The sequence below is a fragment of the Ruditapes philippinarum genome, unplaced genomic scaffold, assembly GCF_026571515.1.
Source record: "Ruditapes philippinarum isolate M1 unplaced genomic scaffold, ASM2657151v2 ctg4923_1_1_1_1, whole genome shotgun sequence".
NCBI classification, from domain to species: Eukaryota; Metazoa; Mollusca; class Bivalvia; order Venerida; family Veneridae; genus Ruditapes; species Ruditapes philippinarum.
Window position 1 is genome coordinate 116,994 of NW_026856337.1, and position 20,662 is coordinate 137,655.

A 20,662-nucleotide genomic window follows, 5' to 3' on the forward strand; every position below is an offset into this window, starting at 1 on the left:
CCGGATATTTTCCTAGACTTATTCTGCCATAAAATCAGTTATAATTGTGTTATTTGGAATTATTTAAGTGACCGGAGTGTGGGAAATCTGGGGCAACTGGTCAGCTTGTTCTATTACATGTGGTGAAGGAGTAAAAACTAGACAGAGGACATGTATGAGTGGAGATGTTCGTGAATGTGAAGGAAATGACACGGACACATCAACATGCTCCGATGCACTAAATTGTCCAAGTACACATTTATCTTTGCCTTATGCATTAGTACAATATCTATTGGTTTTACAGAAGTTAAAATCTAGACTATAGATAGATAAATAGATTGTTAATAAAGTGACAACAAATGAGTTGTACACAGTACAATACTCTTAAACAATATATAAATCAATTTTATAAGTCAATATGAACTACTAATATTCAAACATAACTTAACACTTATCAGTACATGTATTCAAACCATATATATAGAAAATAAACGAAAAAAGTCACTAACTTTCAAGTTTTTATATAAACTACATTCTAATAAAAAATGAAATTCATCCATATGAGTTTTACATACAAAACATTTTCTTTCATTTCTTTGTATTTCATTTGGTGTGTGCCACTGACTTGTTTCTGGTGATAATCTGTTTACTGTCAAGCGGAATTTTGTAAATGCAGTTTGAAAGTATCCAAATAAATCCTTTTAGAGAATTCTTTAAAAGTAATCTGTAAGAAGATGCCCGTGTTGACTTTTCACAAGGTCTTGCAAAATGTTTCTTTAATCTCTATTTATACGATTAAAGGGACTCCACTGAGGGTTTTTGACGTGAAGGGACCAAAAATATTTTCTCAAATTTTTTGTATAACTAGATGTATGTCTAGACCAATAACTCGTGTACAAAATTTCAGATCATTCGCTTACTCCGTTTCTATGTTTTCGTTACCTACACACTGCTTTTCAGTCCTTGACCACGTAATCCATCGTATGTTTGTAAAAATGCTCCCCTGAAGAGAAAAACAATTCCCAACTGAGAAAACCTGTGAGTCTGCACCATCATACTTGAAATTTAAAGTCGTTTTGTTTCTATATATAGCTTTTTATTACTACACTTAATAGGAAGGAACCTGAAAGCTATATGATAAAGTGCATGTAACGATTTTCCCAGGTAAGAAAGTCTTCGGACGAATTTATTTATCTGAAATTTGCACATACTAAAGATTTATGTATATAATGCGGCAGTACCATACATGATAATTCATTATACACTGTATCCTTCAAATTAGTGTAATTGTCACAATATGGTATTTGTTTACAGTTGATGGTATGTTTTCGGTGTGGTCTGCCTGGGATACATGTCCTGTCAGTTGTGGCGGGAGCGCGAAAACCAGAAATCGTTACTGTAATAGCCCTGGCCCTAGTTATGGAGGACGTGACTGTGTAGGAGAGTATAGTGAAGCACAAGTGTGTAATACACAAGATTGTCCACGTAGGTATATCATCACAAGTGTGTAATACACAAGATTGTCCACGTAGGTATACCATCACAAGTGTGTAATACACAAGATTGTCCACGTAGGTATACCATCACAAGTGTGTAATACACAATATTGTCCACGTAGGTATATCATCACAAGTGTGTAATACACAAGATTGTCCACGTAGGTATACCATCACAAGTGTGTAATACACAAGATTGTCCACGTAGGTATACCATCACAAGTGTGTAATACACAAGATTGTCCACGTAGGTATATCAGTTGTTAGAATAAATCCAATAATTACAGTTACCAGATTTTGAATGTTTGTTTCATTTAACGCCTTTTCCCAACAGTATTTCAGTCATTTAGGCGGGTAGTTTCCTAACCATCGTTCCTGGAGAGTTACACCAGTACTAGACTACCTTCCTCCGCGCTAAACTACCAAAGCATCTCCCGGGGATCGAACCCACGCCAGAGAGGTAACTGGATAAGAAGTCATCGACTCTAACCCCTCGACCACGGAGGCGGTCCAGTTACCAGAGTGAATATACATGTAAATATAAATGTTGACAGTTGTTGAGAAATCGTCATATGATCTTTATGTATGTTACCACAATCATTGTCAAAATATCATGCTGAAATATTTAACTCAGTTCTAGGGATTAAGGGACCTTCAGATAAGAGCAAATGAATTCTACATTTTTGTCTCTTTCCCGTCATCCTTTTGCCATTTGATCTTGGAGTACTCTTTAAGTTTTTTCATTGGTTCTTTCCCTTTTCGATGCTCTTTGTGCGATTTCTTTTTCGTCTTGTCTTAAGCAGCTTTCGTGCGGTCCATTTCCTTTCGTTCACATTTCCTGTTCACTATTGTAGGGTCCTCATTATTCTTCTTTTCTTCGCGATTCTTCTCTTGTGACCTTTACACAGCTAAACATATACATAATATATATAATTAATGCTGCTGATCTTTAAAACCTTCCGTTTGAGTTCTAGTATCTTCAACTAGGTACTTTCTGAAGGCACATACGAATGATCTCTTAGTTTTGACTGTGAGGTCATGCTCCACTATGAATTAACCGATTTAGTTTTGGTGCCTTAAAGAAAATGTTACTCACTGGAAATACAGCTGAACCGTCTTTTGTTTCTTTTACATTTTAGCAATAAGAACAGTTATAGTAATGAAGTATTTTGTACGGAAGTACTTTGGTAACTGTTTGGTACCTTGATGACAGATTATTCAAGATAAAGGCTACTGTTTTACGTGATAAAATCATTTAACAAGCCCTTCTATCGAGTATTTAAACTATATAAAGCATATGATTTCTTATTCTAAAGTAAACAGAAACATATATTTATTTCTTAGGCTTAGGCCGGTGCTACTGGGCTTTAGAGACGTTATATTTGTTCATATTTTTCATGTAATATTGTTTTCATTGCCTCCGTATAGTACAAATACAATTGTTTAAACACACTATAGTAGACGTTTTGCTACTGATCATCATTCCAAGGCGATGCCCATCCATGTTCTTCTATATAACTGTCTCATTTATTGTTTATCTTCAACTCGTCTTATCATGCAATATGTCGTGCATATTAAGTACTGTAAATCCTTTCCCCCGCATCTTCCATACTTGCATCTCAAAATTCGTTGCCTTATCCCCCTTTTTATATGCCCGAAAGAATTTCGGGCATATAATGTTATACCCCCTGGCGTCCGTCCGTGCGTCTGTCTATCCGTCCGTCCGTCTATCCGTCCGTTTGCAATTTGGTTTCCGGAGCATAACTTAAGTTCCATTTGTCCCACAATATTCAAACTTCATAGGATGATTGTCCATATTGGGTAGAAGACACCTATTGATTTTGGGGTCACAAGGTCAAGGTCACTATGACCTTAAAACTGAAAACAGTTTCCGGAGCATAACTTAAGTCCAATTTGACCCACAGTGTTCAAACTTAAGATAGGATGATTGTCCATATTGGGTAGAAGACCCCGATTGATTTTGAAGTCACAAGGTCAAATGTTAAGGTCACTATTACTTTAAAACTGAAAACAGTTTCCGGAGCATAACTTAAGTTCCATTTGGCCCACAGTGTTCAAACTTCATAGGATGAGTGTCCATATTAGGTAGAAGACCCCAATTGATTTGACGTCACAAGGTCAAAGGTCAAGGTCACTATTACCTTAAAACTGAAAACAGTTTCCGGGGCATAACTTAAGTTCCATTTGGACCACAATATTCAAACTTCATAGGAGGATTGTTATGTGAAGGAGGTAATTCCAATGTCTTACAAATGCTTCATCTTTACTAAAAAAATCACTTTCGGGCATATAATGCTCCGCCTAGCGGTGCTCTTGTTTTCTTTAATTTCACTTTAAAGCTCCTAAATCTTTCCGACTTGAGTTGTTGATTGCTCGCAGATGACTTTATCTTACAAGGAAGGTTCAGTGTTCTACTTATTGTTGGATTCGTAAGAGACTATGATGACAATTGAGAAGCCATATATCATTAGAATGTAAAACTGTAAAATATTATTAAAATAAATGAGTGATAACTGAAATAATACAACTCAACAGTTTTCATTAAAAGTTGGACGAAGTTAATATAGTGCGTCAAAAATATCATATTTGTTTCTGTTTGCAAATTTAGTAACATACGAGTAGAATATCAAAACAAAAACCTTTAATGTGGAAAAATGTGACTTGTCTCACGATAACTAGTCTAAATACATTAAGAAACAATCCCATGTCTGATGTAGCTGATGTAGTGTATTATCGGAGCCCTAGCTCAACACCTTTCATTTTCTTTACCTAACAACTTTATTTACCTGTAAGTAAACAAATTAATACAGTCGCAATTTTGAAACAATTCAATAATAAACATTCTTCCTAACATGAAAAAAGGTGCTGTCATCAATTTTATGTATATCCTTCCTTAGATGATTCAGTCGAATTGTCAACGAAATGATATCTTTTTTAAATAGGTGATGGGCATTGGACAGATTGGTCATCATGGGATCCTTGCAGTGTGACTTGTGGCAATGGAACAAAAGAACGTACACGCACATGTTCTAACCCAGCCCCGTCCAACGGAGGTGCCGATTGTGTAGGAACAAACAAAAACAATGATGGTTGTAATGAGGCAGTGTGTGACGGTATGGGTTCTGATTCTCATTATTATATTCATCCATAAATACTAGCATTTGTATGTTAAAATAGTGACTTGTTTTGTTTTTTGTAAGTTTTCTTATAATTTTCTTTTGGTTTTTATGCTTTTAGAATAGTTTCAAAACTATATAAATGAGAAAACTGAAAAGAAACACATGACAGGATATATATAGGACCTCTGAGATGAAATGAAAATGTCAACTTTTGTGTTGTTTTATTCATAAGAAGTTACATCAAACAGTTCATACTTTAAAGCGGGTATTTTGTTATTTTTTCTTAGTTGATGGTGAATGGAGCCAGTGGCAAGAATGGGCAGAATGCACGTGTCAGAAAACTCGTCGGAGAAAACGAGACTGTGATAATCCGACACCTGTGGCTAATGGAGCATATTGTATAGGCAGTGCCACAGAGACAGGCCCATGTGTGCCTGATACCAATCTGCTTGTGTGCCCTGGTAAATTTGTCCAGACGTTTGTAGGTTTTGTTTATATGTGTGTTCCAATTGTGTGTATCTGAGCAAATTTTCTTTCTTATTCATTGTCGATGTTATATACGTTAAACACGAAAACAATTACCATGTAGCATTTTACTTGTTTTCATAAACAATATGCTCAATCAGTAAATAATAATTGGAATACAGCTTTATGAAGACAGTACTAAGCTGGTGTAATTTAAATTACATTTTTTTATTACCATTTTAAATCTAATTTAAAATCTGACCTTTTGATGCCCAGCTTTTGTTCAATGTTTTATTAGAAGTTTAAATTAATCGATATTAAATTGGTATGAATACAGTGAATGGTGGTTGGAACACCTGGCTCGAGTGGAGTTACAGGTGCAGTGTGACATGCGGTAACGGCGTGGTTCACAGATACAGACAATGTCTGAACCCAAAACCTATCCATGGCGGAGCTTATTGCGGCGGGGAAACGTCACAAGCAAAGGCGTGTCTTAAACCAGAGTGTCCAAGTAAGATTATTTGTAACTTTACTCTAGTTGATAGATAATTAGTTATGTCGTTGATTAATTTGACTTTAGGTTTTGTTCGTCAATCGCGGATAGTGATATGCATCATTTGAATGAACTGTTGTATTATACTAATTTTATCTCCTAAGACCAACACATTTATGAAAAATATTTCCGTTGTATTCAAAAATTGCCATGTGAAATAAATGAATTTAAAAGAGTCAAGCTGTAGTAATAGCCTTTGTTCGATTAAATAAGTATTCCAAAAAGTTTATATATTACATATTTGATTATATAATAGACAAATCACTTACATGTTCACATTTCAAGCTAATTGGTGTTTTGAATTGAAAATGCAACATGATTGTATTTCAAAGAAGTCCTCAATTTGCGTTTTGCTGATGTATATACCAAATCAATCTTTATTTCGTATGGTACAAATAAAATTGTTTTAAAAAAAAGTTTCGTATTAGAAAAATGTTTCGTATTAAAGTTGACGGAGAATGGTCATCGTGGTCAGCTTGGACACATTGTGACGTCACATGTGAAAATGGAACACAGTACAGAAATCGAACATGCAACAATCCAAAACCGGAGTTTGGAGGAGCGGATTGCCAGGGTGGAACGGATGAGTCGAGGATATGTACGCTAAACCCGTGTCCAAGTACGAATATTTATTTTGTTGTTCTTTAATGTAAGATTGTTTTTCCCCTTGTAGTTGCTCAGATTATATTAAAAAGGAAAGGTTTATAAAGAGACAATTTTACAATAAATTTTATAGTTGATGGTAATTGGTCAGCATGGCTTGAGTGGTCTAGTTGGGATGTTACGTGTGCTAATGGATCAAGGACACGTACTCGAAAGTGTGACAACCCGGCACCACAGAATGGAGGTCAAAACTGCCCTGGAGATTTTAATAAACATGAAAGTCAAGACCTTGGGAATTGTCCAGGTATACAGCAAAATGCTCATTTAGAAATGTATATGGAATAGGCTTAGCAATGTACAAGAATATAATATAGCACAAGTTACATTTCAGTATATGTTATGTTTCTTTGATTAAATTGTACATACATTAAAGGTAATTGTAATTTTCTTACCGATTTAGATAAGAACTTAAGTTAGTTAACATTGAATCAATTAATGGTATGTTACCAACCATTCCTAAAGCAAGAGTATCAATGTCTAATGAATTAAATTCTAATTATAATAGTAAATGGTTCGTGGACTGATTGGACTGCATGGACAAAATGTTCTGTATCGTGTGAAAATGGGACACAATCTAGAACACGCACGTGCTCCAATCCGACACCGATGTATGGTGGAGAAAATTGTACTGGAGTTGATAATGAAAGCCAATTTTGCTCAGAAAGACCTTCATGTATCAGTATGAACATCTTCCTTTCATAATAACGACATAATATATTATTTATATTTCTGTGACACAAGTAAAGCTGATAAGTACTTTTTTAAACTATTGCCAAAAAATACATTTGTTTCAGGCAACATACAAAATGGTCGTATGCTTGAATATCTTAGATTGTACATGCTTTAAGTTACAGCTTGAATTGAGGTGAGAAAAATAGAATCCTGGTTAACAAAATACGTTGGTCATAGGATTAAAAAATATGGCTATAAACTCTTTTCCCTAATTAAATAAATTCATAAATCATTATTTTCCGCTTATCTGTTCAATTAAGTAAAATTTTATACTAGCACATGTATAAACTATTATAATTATGACCAATATATTTCAGTTGATGGGGGTTGGTCAGAATGGAGTAGTTGGTTTGGTTGTAATGCCACGTGTGGAGTGGGGTCTAATATCCGCTACAGGGCCTGCTCTAATCCGATTCCACAAAATCACGGCAAGCCATGCAAAGGAAGATTTGCAGATATTGCTACCTGTAATGAAGCTGAATGTCCAGGTAGATATTTACTTCATTGTGTTCAGATAACATTATCAGATATATCAGATAAATATTGTTAGTGAGATAACATTATCAGATATATCAGACATATATTGTTAGTGAGATAACATTATTAGATATATCAGATAAATATCGTTAGTGAGATAACATTATTAGATATATCAGATAAATATCGTTAGTGAGATAACATTATCAGATATATCAGATAAATATCGTTAGTGAGATAACATTATCAGATATATCAGATAAATATCGTTAGTGAGATAACATTATCAGATATATCAGATAAATATCGTTAGTGAGATAACATTATCAGATATATCAGATAAATATCGTTAGTTAGATAACATTATCAGATATATCAGATAAATATCGTTAGTGAGATAACATTATCAGATATATATTGTTAGTGAGATAACATTATCAGATATATCAGACATTTATTGTTAGTGAGATAACATTATCAGATATATCAGATATATATTGTTAGTGAGATAACATTATCAGATATATCAGACATATATTGTTAATGAGATAACATTAACAGCTATATCAGATATATAGTGTTAGTGAGATAACATTATCAGATATGTCAGATATATATTGTTAGTGAGATAACATTATTAGATATATCAGATATATAGTGTTAGTGAGATAACATTATCAGATATATCAGATAAATATCGTTAGTGAGATAACATTATCAGATATATCAGATAAATATTGTTAGTGAGATAACATTATCAGATACATCAGATATATATTGTTAGTGAGAAAACATTATCACATATATCAGATATATATGGTTAGTGAGATAACATTATCAGACATATCAGACATATATCGTTAGTGAGATAACATTATCAGATATATCAGACATTTATTGTTAGTGAGATAACATTATCAGATATATCAGATAAATATCGTTAGTGAGATAACATTATCAGATATATATTGTTAGTGAGATAACATTATCAGATATATCAGATATATATTGTTAGTGAGATAACATTATCAGATATATCAGATAAATATCGTTAGTGAGATAACATTATCAGATATATCAGATAAATATCGTTAGTGAGATAACATTATCAGATATATCAGATAAATATCGTTAGTGAGATAACATTATCAGATATATCAGATATATATTGTTAGTGAGATAACATTATCAGATATATCAGATAAATATCGTTAGTGAGATAACATTATCAGATATATATTGTTAGTGAGATAACATTATCAGATATATCAGACATATATTGTTAATGAGATAACATAAACAGATATATCAGATATATAGTGTTAGTGAGATAACATTATCAGATATATCAGATATATATTGTTAGTGAGATAACATTATTAGATATATCAGATATATAGTGTTAGTGAGATAACATTATCAGATATATCAGATAAATATCGTAAGTGAGATAACATTATCAGATATATCAGACATATATTGTTAGTGAGATAACATTATTAGATATATCAGATAAATATCGTTAGTGAGATAACATTATCAGATATATCAGACATATATTGTTAGTGAGATAACATTATTAGATATATCAGATAAATATCGTTAGTGAGATAACATTATCAGATATATCAGACATATATTGTTAGTGAGATAACATTATCAGATATATCAGACATATATTGTTAGTGAAAATTCGTTTTAAATTTCATCACCTGACAAAATTAGTTAAGGCCTGTAGATGTCCTCTGTCAAATGTGAGATGAAAAGTGAAGAAAGTTTGACATGACCAGTATATAAAACTATTTTGTGATAAATTGTTTTGGTCACTGTGACTTTAACGACAGTCTTCAGATTTGGTAAAGAGATGTTAACGTGTCTACTTGGTTACTATTATGACTATGAGGACATGGATATGCCAGAAACCTCACGTATAACATTGATACCTCTTGTGTTTGAAGGTTATTTAATACAATAAACACGTTTTAAACTTAATATATACAACTCCGGAAATGACGTGTTTTAACATTATATAAGCGGGCACGTTTGATCTCGCCTAAAGCCAGTAGACAGTAGTCATGTCATATTGTACTGCCTGCAACATGAAAACAGTTTTCAGATGTTAAGATATTCATTGTTGGATATTTAAGAGATATCTGCTATCATAAGTACACTATAATAATTGATTTTGCCATTATCAATGCCATAACTGCTACCATAAGTACACTATAATAATTGATTTTGCCATTATCAATGCCAAAATTGCTATCATAAGTACACTTTAATAATTGATTTTGCCATACTGCTATCATAAGTACACTATGATATTTGATTTTGCCATTATCAATGCCATTATAGCATGTTCAGCTTGTTATTATAACGTACTTCTGTTTTACAGTGGATGGTAATTGGGCAGATTGGCAAGCCTGGGGTAGCTGTTCTGTTACATGCTCGCATGGTATCAACCAGAGAACACGAACATGTTCAAATCCCTTACCAAAAGGCGGTGGTAAACAATGTGCTGGAAACTTCACAGAATCAGGAGACTGTTATGAAGGTGAATGTCCTGGTAAGTACATTAAATAATATAAATATAGTTATCAAACTTTAAGTCAAAATTATATGCTAAATGAAGTCGATTTTTGAAAAATGTGGATTTGACAGCAACACGGTTGTAATCACATATCAAAACAATTGTGCTGTTTCGGAAATAAAACCGTACAGATTTTGATTTGCTGATTGTTATTAATTAGTACTTTTAATTATAAGAATTGTGTATGTTAGGTCAAATATCATTTGTGTGTAAAAACGGTAAAGTATTATCTGTGACGTTTGTTATCTAAATTACAAATAAAAACATAGTCGTAGCCATTTTGGTCGATGAAGTTTTTCTAGTCCTAGTCGTGGTCATGTTCGCAATTTTCGGCGAAGTCTTGTAAGTCGTAGTCGTAATAGTCAAAGTAATTGTAGCTGTGCCTTAGTTGTCGGCTTATTTTTGAAGTCGCTGTTGCTTATTCGTAAACGTCGTATTGGCCGGGTTGTCGCTACCTTCGGGATCGTAGTCGTTTAATTTGTAATCGTAGAAATGGTCGTAGCCATCGGCGAACTCGAAAAATCGTAGATATACGATAAGTCATAGTGGTTATAGTAGTGGTAATTGTCGTCATAGTTGTACTCGTGGTCATTAATGATGTAGAAAATGTCGTGGACAAAGTCGTCGTCGAAGTCGAACTCTCTTAGTCGTAAAAGTTGTAGTCGTGGTTGCTGTCATAGTCGTGGTAGACGTAGGCGTAGTCGCAGCATAGACGAAAAAAGTGTGGACAATCACCAGTTTGGTCATCTTACGAAAATGAGCTGTATACGGTGATATGCAACATCTTTACGTTTACAGCTAACGGGATGCTGTATTCGATGTAAGCTGTATACGGTCGTACATGCAACGTATACAGCTCGCGTGTAAGCTATATAAGTCATAACCTGTATACGGTGCAACACGACAGTCAAATCAGTGCAAGACCGGTTTTGTCGTGCTTTCCATATTTTGAGCCCTGTTCTTGTGAAACAAAACGTTATTACATACTTTTTCAGAATATTTCTTAGATGTGGCGATATACTCGTATGTTTTACTATCTGATTATTGTCGACATGATCTACCATACCTTTCCACAACTGATATAAAAAGTGTTTGTGTCTTCTTTTTACTTGAACAAACTTGTTTTCATTTATATTTGTACATTTTCTCAGAAACTTTCAGAAAATAAAAGGTTCAGATGAGTATGAGACGTATACACTCTTGTGTGTGTGCGTTTTTTTTTTTTTTGTTTTTTTTTTATTTTTTTTTATTTTTTTTTTTTTTTTTCTGGTCATTAATTTACAAATCGTATATCTATTAACTTGCTGTGTTTTAGTTGATGGAGAATGGACAGAATGGGCTGTGTGGACAACTTGTTCAGCAACATGTGGCATTGGTTACAAATTTAGAAACAGATCGTGTAACAATCCCGCTCCACAATATGGTGGGGTCAATTGTTCAGGCAATTACGATGACAATTCAACATGTTCAATTACCCACTGTCCAAGTAAGTGTATTACCTTAGATATTAAACAGAACACTTTTTTGTACACCATACTTATTAATGCTTCTTAGAATTGTTAATTAATATTCATTAATATAAAACACTAGTGAGATTATAAACTAAATTGTTTTTGTATTGTGCCACCAATGCTGTTTCCAATGTTATAACTGTAGTAAATTGGCTATAATGCTAATTGCAAAACTCAGATATTCAAATAAATGTTTTTTATTGGCTTAAACAATGAATATAAAAACTAACAAAAAAACGTAAGTTACCTTAACTGGGATTTGAACTCCAGACATCTCGTTTCCTAAACGAGCGTGTTTCCCCTCGGCCACGGGGAAGTTATAGGATAATAGCCAGAAGAAAACCACATTATTCTAAATTAAGGTTTGTAACCCTTATTAATTTCGAGATATTTTGTTCACGGTAAACCTGTTATTTAACATTGATGTAAATAATCATGGAGCTTAATATAAGCATGTATATCTGTAAAGAATTACACAATGTTAGAAATATTTGACCAATCAGGAACTATTTTTTCTTCCCCGGGAAGGCTTGAAAAGTAATGCACCTGTCATTTGACAACCTTTACGCAGTGATCTCCCCTTATTTTTTCGTCGTTATTGTACTTATAAAGGGAAGTAACCACTTCGAGGAGTTCGGACTACTTTCGGTTTTTGCAAATAAGCATATCAATGTCTGAAATTTCGCTACCATAATTTGTTTGGTCTGACGACCTAAACAAATATTTGTTAGGTCATTATGGATTGATTCCCCAACATATACTGATCATTCGAACGAGGAGCGGGGAGAATAAATGGGATCACCATAAGTATTTGTGGCCCGAGAAAAAGAAAAACACAATATGTAATACGACAGCTTATTTAGAGATTAAGAGAAAATATTATTGTGTAAGTTTGCAACTAAAGCAGAGTGATATTATATTTTACATTGCGAGACGAAGTGTACATGTGTTTGTCTAAACTGCATAGAAGTAACAAAGTAAATTAGAGTAAATCGTTTAAGAAAACGAGAAGCACCTTATCTGATACCATATATTGCAAGTTGACGGACAATGGGGATCATGGCATGAATGGAGCGATTGTTCTACTACATGTGGTAGCGGCTTCAAACTAAGGAATCGTACCTGTGATAATCCACCAAAGTTCGGGGGAGCAAACTGTTCCGGTATGACCACAGAATCTGATACCTGCCTAAAAGAATTGTGCCCAGGTAAATATATTTCTAGATGTATTTGGTGTATTTATAGTTATTTATTGCTAAATGCAATTATGATATTTTTCTTTTGTTTCTTGGAATGAAAATAAACGAGTACTAAGTAATTATTTATTTGTCTTATTGAACCTTTTCGAATATTTCATAATTTTTTATTTCATCTTAAGGTAATTTACATTTCTACTTACTGACATATATATGTATACCTAAATGTTTTGAACATAGCATTTGATTTATAACAATTAGCACCAGGTGGCTGGGGTCCTTGGCAGCCATGGAGTCCGTGTTTGGGAAGTTGCACAGCAGCAAATAAGCAGCGTTTCAGAAATTGCGACCACCCCGCACCAGTAAATGGGGGAGACTACTGTGCAGGGAAACCTATCGAATCGCAGAGTTGTCGTCCCACAGGATGTAAAAGAGCTGCACGTGAGTACATGTGAATTATATAACACTGGTTTCACATAACATACTTATAGGCCTAAATCTACTGTATTATAATAGTCATAATTTTAGTAGTTATAGCTTCAAATTTATAATTTTAAGATTTTCATTTAAAAATCGTTTTCATCTTCTTTTAAAACAAGCCTTTATATCTAAGATTAAAAAATATTTTGTTAGAACTAGAGACCATTTTAAAGCCCATAAGATGGTTTGTCCCTTAAGTAAATATTCATATTTGCACCTTACTTTTTTATTTTGTTTTTGTTCAGCAAAATTAACAGCGTCCGCAAATAATTTACGTCTCTTACTTTAGGTTGGTGGTGTACTTTTATATTGTGATTTTGACTACGTCTGATTATCATAATATATAGCATTTAAGATGGTGCATGACCTACCTTGTCTTTGTATGAATAAAATAAAGTCACATCAATTTGCCTACTTTCAAACGTATACATAACATAACATAACATAATCTTTATTTGGCATAAAATAGCATGAGCATACATATAGCCAATATACTTTCAATTACATATGAAAAGGGATGAACGTGTTACAAACATTGTACAATATTTAACAATTTACAGAAGAATGGTACAAAACAACAATTAATACTGAACAGAATAGAACAATAAATTAACCTCTTAAAAGTAATATATTTTCAGTTTATTTTATTCTAAATATTTTGTAATTCTCTTTTTTGAAATGCAAAGTATAAATATTTTGATAAATTGATAATTTCTTTAGGATTTCTACTTGTCATCAGTAATTCGAATTTTTTAATAGTAGGCCACCTACAAAAATATGGTTTTAGATATTGTTTCCTTAAGTTATAATAATTTGGACATATAAGGAGGAAATGAAACTCATTTTCAATTACATTCATGGTACATTTTTGGCACTTTCTTTCTTCCCTAGGCGTTCCTTGATGTCTACCTGTTTCAATGGCAAGATTATGTGCTGACAGTCTAAATTTTGTTAAAGCTATTCTGAATTTATTTGTATTTATAACACTTAGATATAAGTCTTGATTAAATTCATGTTTGAAAATACAATAGGAAGATAATCTACTTGAATTTTTTATTTTTCTATACCAGTCTTGTTTATATATGTCCAAAATCCTGTTTTTTATAGAAATGAAATTATTTTGATTAGCAGTATGATTTAACCATAAATTAGACATCCCAATCTCCTGAAGAATAGTTCTATATGAATTTTCGTTGTCAGCGTCAATTTTAAGTATGTTGTACATTTGTTTAAGAAAACAATGTTCTTCGAGATTTATAATCTTTAGCCAATATTTAACAAGTATAATTTTTCTTTGAATTTTCATTGGATGTCGGCCAAGCTCTCCGTATAGACCCTCTAAATTTGTTGACTTCCTAACATTAAGAACTTTTCGTAAAAATTTACAATGAACTAATTCAATATCCTTTGCTTCTTCATATCCAAATACTTCTGCCCCATAATTAAGAATAGAACTTACAAGACTGTCGAAAAGCTTGCATTTATCCACGACTTTTAATTCTAACTGATTGAATACAATAAATAAATTATGGAGAGCGTAAAGTATACTAGTACTGTGTTAGTGTTCACATTTACATTCAGATAACACCAAGATTGTTGTCATACCATCAATTCACGGTCACGATCCATGATAATCATGTCAACAAGATAATTAAAACATGTCTTCTTTGTATAGACCTTTTTATAGTACGAATTTCCATAGTAACGAATGTTGCATTTCGCATATGCGCATTTTGTGTAGGGCAAAAAAGCAATAACGAGGACTACAATTTATCTTAGTTAAAGGCTTTAATAGACGTGATTTCAAGTAAAGTCATCCAGAGAAACAGTAATTTTGGGATGACTTAAAGAAGTAAGTACGTTAAACGTAAATTGATAACAGACATACGAAACTATGAGGGACAAATAATTTTATGAAAAAAAAAACCGCATGAACATAAGCCCTTTTTTAAGATATCATTAGACGACTTTCCTATCAGAAATTCAAATTGAAACAGCAAGGGTGTTAAAGACAAAATATTTTACTTCCCATGTATTACATAATAAAACGAATACGAATACACAAAGTATTCGTATTACATAAAACTACACAATCTGTATTGTACACTTCCTTTGAATAAGTGGATTGGCAAGGCGGTAAGTGCCAAACAGATTGACACGTGACTGTGTTTATTTCCAACCATTCAACCGGGAGGGTTAAAGCTACATTAAATAAATTTCATTAAAACAGAAATGGCGACATTTTATTAATAAATTGCGTTTCAAATCGACTCCAGATTTTATTTTGGTGACAAGACAACCAAAATAAGATTTATAAGCATAAAAAATTGGCAACCTCATAGTGGCGAAATCGGAAGTACAATAATAATTATTTCTGTTTGCATGAGAAACTCCGCCCTCGGTTCATCCATACATCAATATTAAATAAACAAACATGACTATGTGCAGCAGTTCTAATCTAACGGTATATTTCCGCATTGTAACGGATGTTTTCATACAAATTTAATCCTTATTATGAGATGATTACTTTTTCTGAACCACAGGCCTAGTGCACCGTGAAGCTAAAACGGTTAATGTGTGTTTGCACAAGAAAATCTCATATTTACTGTGTTCCGGATTGCAACTATAACAATGTGATGTAGCGCATACACGAGCTGATTATTGTCTTCATTTGCATGTTAAAATTTGTATACGAACTTTAGTGTTACCGTGGGGTTTTCCGTTTAAAATCCTAATTTATGAACAATATTTGATTACATTTACAACATAACTGTTAAAAAGGTTTATGAAACTGTATAATGCTTGTTTTTTTAGGGCGACGGCAAAATATTTTTGCATATTTATTTAATGTAACTTTAAGTACCATGGCATAGTTAATCACGCAAAAGTTTGAAAATCGTAATATTAGTAACTTTTACATACAGTCGACTATGTATTAAGAGACCACTCAAGGGACTGCCAAAAAGTGGTCTCTTAATAAAGTGGTCTCTCAATAGAATTCTGGAAAATTCGAGACTTTTTATATTACAAGTCATAGGTATAATAACATATTTTTATAAAAACAAAAACTGTACAATATTATATATGTATTACAGTTTCATTAATTTCATTTATGCCTTTCGTTTAAAAAAGTCATCAATATGTGTTTGGGTTTTTTTAGTCGAAATTTGTGTACAAATGTGATCTACGCTCATAATACTATTAACAGGAAATTTTGACCTTGAAACAAAGCATATTGTCATATATTATTAATATGTTCATACACATCTCATGCTGAACATACTTTCAAATCATCAGCCAGACCTCTAAATAATTTTTCTTCTTGATTTTTTCAGCAATTAGTTTTCACACTATCCCGATTTCAAATATTAAAGATGTATACCAATCGCATGAATTTTTATGGATTTTGAGGTGACAAATAGTGTGACGTGCATTTACATGTGTAACGAGGAACCGGATAACAAAAAGTGTGTTATTTCACTACCCATCGTAATTTCTCAATATTTTGAAAAATCATGGAAATATATTTATGTGACTAATAACTTTTTTGTTTGGCATCAATCGGATAAATGATAAAATCAAGTAAACTGTTAACTCAAATGCATTAAAATTGGCCACAAAGCTTTAAAGGCATCTTTTATAATAAAAAATTAGAGCTATTTCATATAATTTTCTACTTTTTACCTAAAACTAACTCGGAATTGTCAACAAAATTCTACAATATTTCCATGTAGGGCGATGCTTTTTTTGTTTCGTTACGCAGATTGCGCATACTCGAGAAAATACTACTTCCGATCGATTTATCATTAGCAACGGACCGCGTCGTATAAAGGTCTATAGACAGCAAGTAATACAGTCCTATAATGAATTACTAGTACTTGTGAAAATTTTAAGTAATTGAAGAAAGCTGGGACGGAAGATCTTTCTGTCCCAGAAGAAAGTAACAGTTTGTCCTAAGGTTAAAATAGAAATATTTCATTATATATACAATGTATAGCGGTAAATGGACATTTTCGTCCCATAACACATATACACTATAAATGAATAATTTAATAATGTTCTGCCGTTGTTCCTGGTATATCAGTCAGTATTCCATTTTAAACACCTTTGAATGTCAATAAGAATCAGATTCAAGAGGATAGGACGAGGTTATAGTCTGATAGCTACATTAGACTTTAAAGTTGAATCATAAACATATATATTTAAGTATTCAAGTGCTATCAATGTGACATTGACCATCAGGGAACATTGTGTACCAAAATAAAGCAGACAGATTGTCATGAACCTTACTGTGTCAACGAACTCACAAGCTTGGCTGATGGCACGAGAATAATTGATAGAAGGAACGTTCAGTTTGTTTTAAATAATTTATCTTAAACTGTGCGTAAGATTTTTTTAAAAATAAAGATTAAAATAGATCCACAGTTTAGATCATTTATTGAAATACAGTATTGAGTATTGATAATTGCAGTCTAATGTTTTATGTTTGAATGTTAAGAAATATTTTTAAAAAGTGCCTCTAACCGGAAATCCATGTTAAAAATATCTGTTTCACGTAAAGAAGACAATCATTTACCTTCACGCAAGACAAATTGTATTTACATGTAACCTCGTGAATATCCTACACAAACCTAATGAATGATTTTCAATGGATGATATGTCACTAATAGTATACATATAATGAGACCATTATTATTATTCCTGCGGTCTGAAGACCGCAGGGTATTGGTACGCGTTTAACTTTTGAGGCATGGAGGAGCACGTGACCTGTTTTCGGAACATGGAGGAGCATGTGATCTGTAAACCGCACATGATGGTAAATTGACCTTTTCGAAAACCTAGCTAAATACCGTTAGCCGGTACGTTACGGATTTACCTCTAGGGAATTGTCCGAATTACACCTTATTAACAACAAAAAAACTATTACGTGGTATTTCTAATTTTCTATAATTATTTTACCGTTTAAGGTTGAAAAGCTTGAATGATGTGTTTGAAAATTATCAATGTTTCTTTAATATCTATCTCAAATTTTACAAACAATAAGTTGTTTATACTGAAAATCTACAAAATTAAAATATTCGTAGTGGCATCTGCCATACCAAATAGAGATATTTTCTGCGTAAACTTATGTGTTTACTTTTTATTTTTTTGCTCGGATTTATTCAGAAAGTGGTATTTTATCATTTTCTTGAAAAGAAATAATTGTTATATGTTCGACCTTCTCCGGTCTCAGGTCTTCAACGGTCACTAGTTTCCAAAGACCTTCTTCTATATTGATCGATTATTGTCAACTATAATCCTGATAAAAACGTTTATTTATCCACCGAAACAATGTTGAAAATAGTTAAATGAAATATCTTTATATTATTAAAAATGTTCCCCGCAGGAAACCATTTTACTTGTACTTCTATTGTTATGTTATATCAGATGTGGGACACAACATGAGTGTGATACAAACTGGTGGGCACATACACGTAATAGAGAGGAATGTATGTTGAATGACGTCAATAGGACGCTCACGAGCGACAGACGCTGTACCTTCTGCTGTGTGAACGAGCTCTGTAACGCAGATGTTATACCACCTGCGGACACGCTTTATGAACCATTGCCTTGATGTGACAAATATTTCTTATTGGAAAATGAAATATATGATACAATCATTTTGGGCGTCTTGTATTTAATTATGAATATTAGAATATATAACTTGTTTCATGTTTCATTAAATGGTTTGACATCGGTGACCAGAAACTAGAACGCAAGACCCTCTCGACTGTTTTAGCGTTAAGTAAGTCCAGATTTTAATTAAATTAATTAATTTTAAAACAATTAACTGATAAGTTTCCATGAAATTATGATTGTTATAAACACAGTACGCTGTGTTTAATTATCTGATAAGTTTACCACCTAATTAACACAATCTTATATAGACCAGTCAGTTATTTATAAACAATTCTTATTAGAGAATACAGAAAGGACATGAAAACAAAAAAAAATTGAATGAAATATGAACAAAAAGTGAAATAAAATAGAATAAGTGTGCGAAAAGCTCCGATAATTTAGCTTTAAATATTTTAGAGATTTTTAGCTTTTAATAGTTTTAGAGATATTTTCTTAACTGAGACTTACTTTTTAAGACATATGATTAAGCGACTATGCTCAAACTTGAACCGTCAAATTGTTCATTGTCGGTTTGACTAAAATATGCAACTCTTTGGCATGGGTTGTAAATTTGTGTAAAAATAGTAATGCTAGAAGTCATAGAATGTCAAATTCCCCGTCGTACAGGAGAAAAATTATAAAGAGGATAGTCCCTTAAACAATCGCTAAGATTAAATTGCACACCAAAAGGAAATAAAAATTACAATGCTAGTCTATGCCATGGAGTTTCAAGCTTATATCTGTTAAACAATTAGCGTTACAACCTCATAATAAATACTCATTTTAAAAGGAAAGGCTTGCCCCGTTGTGCCATCATCCCATCCCTTTAAAAATGATTTTTAAAAAAAAAACAAGATATGTTTGTAAAACATGTATGCCCCCTATCAGCAGCCAATTAGTCATGTGATAAGGTTATTATGCATGACTTCTGACCCAGTGATCAAACAATTAATAAGGGTTATAAAGTATCTACTGGTCATGACCTTGACCTTTGACCTCTTGACCCAAAACTCAATAGGGGTCATCTGCTGGTCACGACCAATCATCATACAAAGTTTGAAGTTCCTAGGCCTAGGCGTTTTTAGTAAATTGATCAGAAACCGTTTTTACCTACAAGGTCAATGTGACCTTGACCTTTGACCCCTTGACCCCAAAACAATAGGGGTCATCTGCTGGTCATGACCAATCACCATGCCTTGGTTGAAGTTCCTAGGCCTAAGGGTTCTCTTATTATTGATCGGAAACCGTTTTAACATACAAGGTCAATGTGACCTTGACCTTTGACCCCAAAATCAATAGGGGTCATCTGCTGGTCATGACCAATCACCATGCCAAGTTTGAAGTTCTTGGGCCGAAGCGTTCTTTAGTTATTGATCAGAAACCGTTTTTACTTACAAGGTCATTGTGACCTTGACCTTTGACCCCTTAATCCCAAAATCAATAGGAGTAATCTGCTGGTCATGACAAATCACCATACCAAGTTTGAAGTTCCTAGGCCTAAGTGTTCTTGAGAAATTGATCAGAAACCGTTTTTACTTAAAAGGTCAATGTGACCTTGACCTTTGACCCCTTCACCTAAAACTCAATAGGGGTCTTCTGCTGGTCATGACCAATCATCACACAAAGGTTGAAGTTCCTAGGCCTAAGCGTTTTTAGTTTATTGATCGGAAACCGTTTTTACCTACAAGGTCAATGTGACCTTGACCTTTGACCCCTTGACCC

General features: G+C 33.0%; 1 protein-coding gene across 3 annotated transcripts in view; it reads left to right on the plus strand.

Moving 5' to 3' along the window:
* The window catches only part of LOC132746241 (SCO-spondin-like), a 46,832-nt gene extending 27,888 nt beyond the window's left edge, over window positions 1-18,944 (plus strand). For 2 of the 3 annotated variants that reach the window (XM_060735324.1, XM_060735323.1), the window contains exons 17-31: window positions 69-230; window positions 1,294-1,464; window positions 4,439-4,609; window positions 4,903-5,076; window positions 5,418-5,591; window positions 6,082-6,252; window positions 6,370-6,540; window positions 6,802-6,975; window positions 7,346-7,516; window positions 9,901-10,071; window positions 11,411-11,581; window positions 12,647-12,814; window positions 13,064-13,243; window positions 17,490-17,623; window positions 18,708-18,944. In XM_060735324.1, the coding sequence (XP_060591307.1) occupies window positions 69-230; window positions 1,294-1,464; window positions 4,439-4,609; window positions 4,903-5,076; window positions 5,418-5,591; window positions 6,082-6,252; window positions 6,370-6,540; window positions 6,802-6,975; window positions 7,346-7,516; window positions 9,901-10,071; window positions 11,411-11,581; window positions 12,647-12,814; window positions 13,064-13,243; window positions 17,490-17,623; window positions 18,708-18,896 (2,552 nt within the window). In that variant the 3' untranslated portion in view covers window positions 18,897-18,944. Of the gene's footprint in view, window positions 1-68; window positions 231-1,293; window positions 1,465-4,438; window positions 4,610-4,902; window positions 5,077-5,417; window positions 5,592-6,081; window positions 6,253-6,369; window positions 6,541-6,801; window positions 6,976-7,345; window positions 7,517-9,900; window positions 10,072-11,410; window positions 11,582-12,646; window positions 12,815-13,063; window positions 13,244-14,173; window positions 14,332-17,489; window positions 17,624-18,707 lie in introns of those variants that run through there. The other variant, XM_060735325.1, reaches the window with a different exon arrangement.
* Window positions 18,945-20,662: the final 1,718 nt, after the last annotated feature.